Source organism: Microtus ochrogaster, chromosome 19 (assembly GCF_000317375.1).
Source record: "Microtus ochrogaster isolate Prairie Vole_2 chromosome 19, MicOch1.0, whole genome shotgun sequence".
NCBI lineage: Eukaryota > Metazoa > Chordata > Mammalia > Rodentia > Cricetidae > Microtus > Microtus ochrogaster.
The window spans coordinates 24558682-24563863 of NC_022021.1; the positions used below are offsets into that span (position 1 = coordinate 24558682).

At 37.6% G+C, this 5182-nt stretch overlaps 1 protein-coding gene across 3 annotated transcripts in view; it reads left to right on the top strand.

Annotated features, from left to right (window-relative positions):
- Positions 1–5182, top strand: part of Cast (calpastatin) — a 101146-nt gene that overhangs the window by 94863 nt on the left and 1101 nt on the right. For all 3 annotated transcript variants that reach the window (XM_026783683.1, XM_013349692.1, XM_013349693.1), the window contains 3 exons: positions 194–286; positions 2044–2115; positions 4406–4466. In XM_026783683.1, the coding sequence (XP_026639484.1) occupies positions 194–286; positions 2044–2115; positions 4406–4453 (213 nt within the window). In that variant the 3' untranslated portion in view covers positions 4454–4466. The remainder of the gene's footprint in view (positions 1–193; positions 287–2043; positions 2116–4405; positions 4467–5182) is intronic.

Sequence of the window (5182 nt, forward strand, 5' to 3'; positions counted from 1 at the left end):
AGACTGTCCCCTTCACTGCCTCTAGGAAAAAGAATAGGAGAAAATGAAGACACTTAGGTTTTCATGCTTCATGTCCCCTTTACGTAGTGTAGTGTTTTGGGGAAATAAACACCAATAAGCTTCTCTCCTTAAACACGTTTTCCTGTTAAGAACATGAGATGATAATCTCTATGTGGCTCTACCAATACCCTAGAAGCCTGCTCGTGACCAGGACCCCATTGATGCCCTCTCTGAAGATTTGGATAGCTGCCCCTCAACTGCAGAGACCTCACAGAATACAGCAAAGGTACTGCGTCTTTTCATACTGATTTCTTTGAAATACACATGAGCATGTATGTATACATCTATGTGATTTTTACAGTGTATAATTAATAGACTAATCTTATAGGCACCCTTAAGGAAAAGTTATAATTCTACAGCCCACAGCACTATTATTTGATGTATTTCCTTGTCTTTGTCAGTAAATATTTTTACAAAAGTGTCTTCATGATGTATTTATTCCACATAGTTTAATAGCATTTCATCAGGGTTCTGCATGTGGCCTATAACCTGCAAAGCCATCATTTTTGTTTGCCACATAATTTTGTGAGTGTACAGGCAGTAAGTCTCATTTCTCATGATAGTCTTTGATCCCCTAGACTCTCTTCCGCTCATTTGTTCTCTGGAGTTTCCTCCTGTCGCTTGTGGTGCGGCTGGCTGACTCCAGCTCTGCTGGACCACTTCTGGCCTTTGTCCCATCTCAAACCATCCTGGTAGCCTTTGCGCACACTCTTCCTGCATCTGGTCACCTGGCATCAGATGCCTATTTCCCAATGAGCTGGATACTATTTATAGTAGTTGGATCTTCTATTTCTTTGCCCAAATTAACAGAAGGCTGATGTTTAATAAGTGCTCAGAACATATAATTTGAACTGAATCTTTCTAAACTGTAGTGATATTTTATTTGTATTTTAATAAATGAAGTTTGCCTGAAGTTCAGAGAGTAAAAGAGCCACACTGATCAGCCTCACAAACCAGGCAGTGGTGACACACACCTTTAATCCCAGCACTCAGGAAGCAGAGACAGGTGAATCTCTGTGAGTTCGAAGTCTGCTGGTATACAGATCAAATTCCCGAACAGGCTCCAAAGCTACAGAGAAACCCTGTCTCTGAAAACAAAAACAAAGAAACAAAAACAAAATCAGAGCTCTTCTTTACTTACGTTGACTTTTATGTGCCATGAAGGAAAACAAAAACTCCAAAACCCTGTTTTCAGTATTAGCAGAGAAATGAATCTAACCATAGACACTGTTAATTTGAAAGCTGTACAGCCTTCATGCAAAAACATAGGACATTTATCAAAGAAGAGGAAACAGGAAAGAATAGATTGGAACAGAGTGGAGAAAAAAAAGGGGATGAGAGGAAATGAATGGGAAAATAAAGTGAAGGGAGACAAGGGGAAAAAGAGGAAAGGAAATGAAACAGAAACATCAATTCGGTGTTTCCAGAAGAGAGAAGCAGGAGGCTGAGAGAGTCTGTAAATTAAATCAGTTGGTGGAGAGGACATGATCATGAGTTAGGTTTAATGCAGCCAAAACAGCAGCAAACAGACTGCAACATCCACCCTTCCTGTTGTGCAATTTATGAGATGTGCTGTATAGATTAAGTGCACCAAAACTGTTGAATTATACATTTGTTTTCATCTTACTAACATATATTAATGGGAGAAAACAATGGGTTTTCTGCCTGGCTCTGATTTTTTTTAACCTCTGGTTTTCTAAAAGAAAATTGTGGGGATACATTTGAACATGGGTTCACAGGAAATGATGGGATATATTAAACACCAGGGTAACCCACAGATCTCTCTTATTAGCCTTTTTTATGTCCTGACTAAAATATGGGTATAATCACTTATTTTAAAGATTAGTACCAAGCTACTCATTTTTATTCAGTTAAGTTGGAGGTGTGTAGGATGTTAACAGGAGTAGCCTGGATTCATCTAATGATCCAATGTCTCCGTGGACTGATGCTGGCAGTAGTCTCATTACACCTCCATTGTTTTAGGAGAAGAGCAAGAAGGCGGGTTCAAGTTCCAAAGCACCCAAGAATGGAATGAAAACAAAGAACTCATCCAAGGTAAACATGGCCATAAATATATCAGTATTTGTTTAACAATTGCAAGGAAGTAATATTTATCTGTTAGCTAAAGCTTGATGTTGTAAGCTATTTAGAGAGAAAGACTCTTAAGTAATAACTATCCCCATGCCTTACTAAAAAGATAGATGGATGGATGGGTGGATGACGGACAGACAGATAAGTAAATAAAAAATCCATCTCTTGGGGGCTGGAGCAATGACTGAGCTCTTAAAAGCACTGACTGTTTCTGGGGATCTGTATTTGGTTCTCAACACCCACATGTAACTCACAACCATCTATAATTCCTGTTCCAGGGAATAGAATGCTGTTCCAGCCTCTGGGGGCACCAGGCATGCATGTGGTACACAGACATACATGCAGGCAAAATACCAGTACACATAAATTTTTTTTAAAAAAATTCAAAAAGTTATCTAAGTTGAAACTTTAAAAATAGATATGTATGTATATATAATGTTTTTAAGTAACTTGTGCTTTGAAAATATAAATGAAATGTGTCCTTCAAACAGTTCAAACAGCATGTGGCTTGCTGTTATTACTGCACCACCAGAGCATGTGATTTACATAGATTTTATAACATGAAGATTATTCTAGCTTTATTTCAGGTACTATAATATAACATCAGGACCAAAAAGTACCTTAATGGAAAAAAGAGTTTGCTTGGCTTACACTTCCAGATCACAATCACTCATTGAGAAAAATCAGGAACTCAAGCAGAAACCATGGATGTAAGGTTACTTGGTAGCTATTTCCCAGACTCCTGCTGAGCCAGGCTCACTTTTCCAAGACTAATGCTCAGCCCTCTTACATCAAGTGCAAGATCGTCCTCTACTGACATGCTCACAGAGCAGTCTGGACCAAACAATCTCTCAGCTGAGAACCCCTTCTCAGCTGCCTCTAGGATGTTAAGTTGACAGATCTCTAACTAGGACACAGGTAATTTATAAAGTTAGGGAAGACATTAGAGTTTTCACAGTATTAATTGGATGGTGTTTGGAAGGGAGATTAGTAAATAATAAGACAATCCATATAATGACCAACATCATGGCACTGTATACTTGAGATAGTTAAGTTACAAAGAGAAAATCCATCTTATGATCGATTATCATATTGCTTTGTTCCTCTCATGAGGCAGTGCTTTAAAATAGGAATCTGTTGCGGGGTAAAATGCTCACCTCATGAGTCAGGAAACACAGAAGAGATGGGATACCACAACCCTGAGTGAGATATGATCACACCCCCAATGACTGGCCTAAGGACATCTTATAAGGCCCTGCCTTGTAAAAGTCATTTTACACATGATTCTTAAGGGGCATTTAATATCCAATTCATATAGCAGTACCTAACTTTCTGTGTTGTACAAAGTAGGATGAGAACTAATGGGTGGAAGTTATAGGTTTAAGCTAAGTGTTGAGAACTGGGCATTTGTAGCATCATGGTTGCACATCTCCTATCACTAAAATTTCTCAAGCTGGAGTCAGAGATGGATATTGGTTCAGACCATTTTTAAGTTCCTTCCAATTCTATGTATGTCTTATTTTAAATAACTACAATCTTTATTTGGACCATAATGAAAAATAAAAGACCCTAATAGACTAGTTACTCTTTTCTTTTTGAGATTATAATTAAGTCAATGTGCCCTTCCCAGTCCTTCCTCCAAACTCTCCAATATATCCTCCCTCGCTTTCTTCCAAATTCATGGCCTCTTTTTTTCATTGATTCATCAGCACGTCTTACAAACAAGCTAATGAAGTCTTTATGTAACTGATTTCATCACAGGATACAAGAATATTATATCTCAGGTTAAATTATTAATCCCTTATCTTTTAATTATAATTACAAAAGTGCCTGACCAACGCATTTACGAAAACCTACACAGTGGAGATGAGTTAGCTAGCCCCTTCCCAATGCAGAAAAAGATGGGGTCATGGTGGGATGGTGAAACACTGTCCTATTTCCAAAAACACTTCTGCACTTGAAAGTTTTCTTGTACAGACAATAAAAAAATAAGTTTAAGTAGAAAATTTAGGATGATTTAAGGCTACTTATAGCTTATAACTAAAACCTGAGTGGAAAGGACAGAGTCTGTTTGTGTCAAATGAAGAAAAACATAAACGAGGCTATTTTATCCCCAGCTCTCACCCCACCCTCTTTACTGTTTGTTTAATCCTTAGGAGCCCATTTTTTTTTTCATTAAACTTTCCTGGTGAAACAGTGGTTTAGCACTAATTTAGAAATGAAAGCACTGACTCTAGCTTTGCTTTCCTCTTAGAAGACAGAAGAAGTGTCCAGTCCAAAGGCTGACAAAAAGGAAAGTTAAAGTTACACGTTTGGTAAGTTGAGTTTTTACTGTAAATAGAAATAACTGGCCATTCTAGCAGCTTGCATTATGGGAAGAGACATGTAGTTTATCTCTTGAGTATTTCATACTTGTTGTGGCCTACTCTCAGGAAATGGTGCAAAGTTCAAAGCAATCCCTTCTCTAAAAGGCACTAAAGGGTTTATTGTGCTACTAGAATTTAAAAACAAAATTTGTGTGATTAAGAGCTCTTTAAGAGCTGAGTAATGGTGGCACACACCTTGAATTCCACCACTCAGGAGATGGAAGATGGTGGATCTTTGTAAGTTCATGGCCAGCATGGCCTACAGAGTGAGTTCCAGGACAGCCAGGGCTATACATAGAAGCCTGTGTTGGAAAACCAAAAACGAAAAACAAAACAAAAAACCTTTTATAATATTCAGACTTTTAAAGAAAATAATATATCAGAATCTAGTAGAGTCTTTGAAATCCAGATAATTGTACAGATTTTTGTTGCAAAGCAAATTAATGTATTACAATTTGTAGCAAAATGACATTAATTGGTTTCTGAAGTAACAATCATGCTGAGTGGTAGAAACCATAGAGTTTGGGAACCATAGTTTAACCTTTTAACTTTGTTAATTTCTAGAACAATGATTGATTCTGACCTATCCTTCAATAGATGGGTTCTGGCCTTCTTATAAGCCATAAAATGAAACTGCTTACCCAACAAAGCCAAAAAGAAAGGAA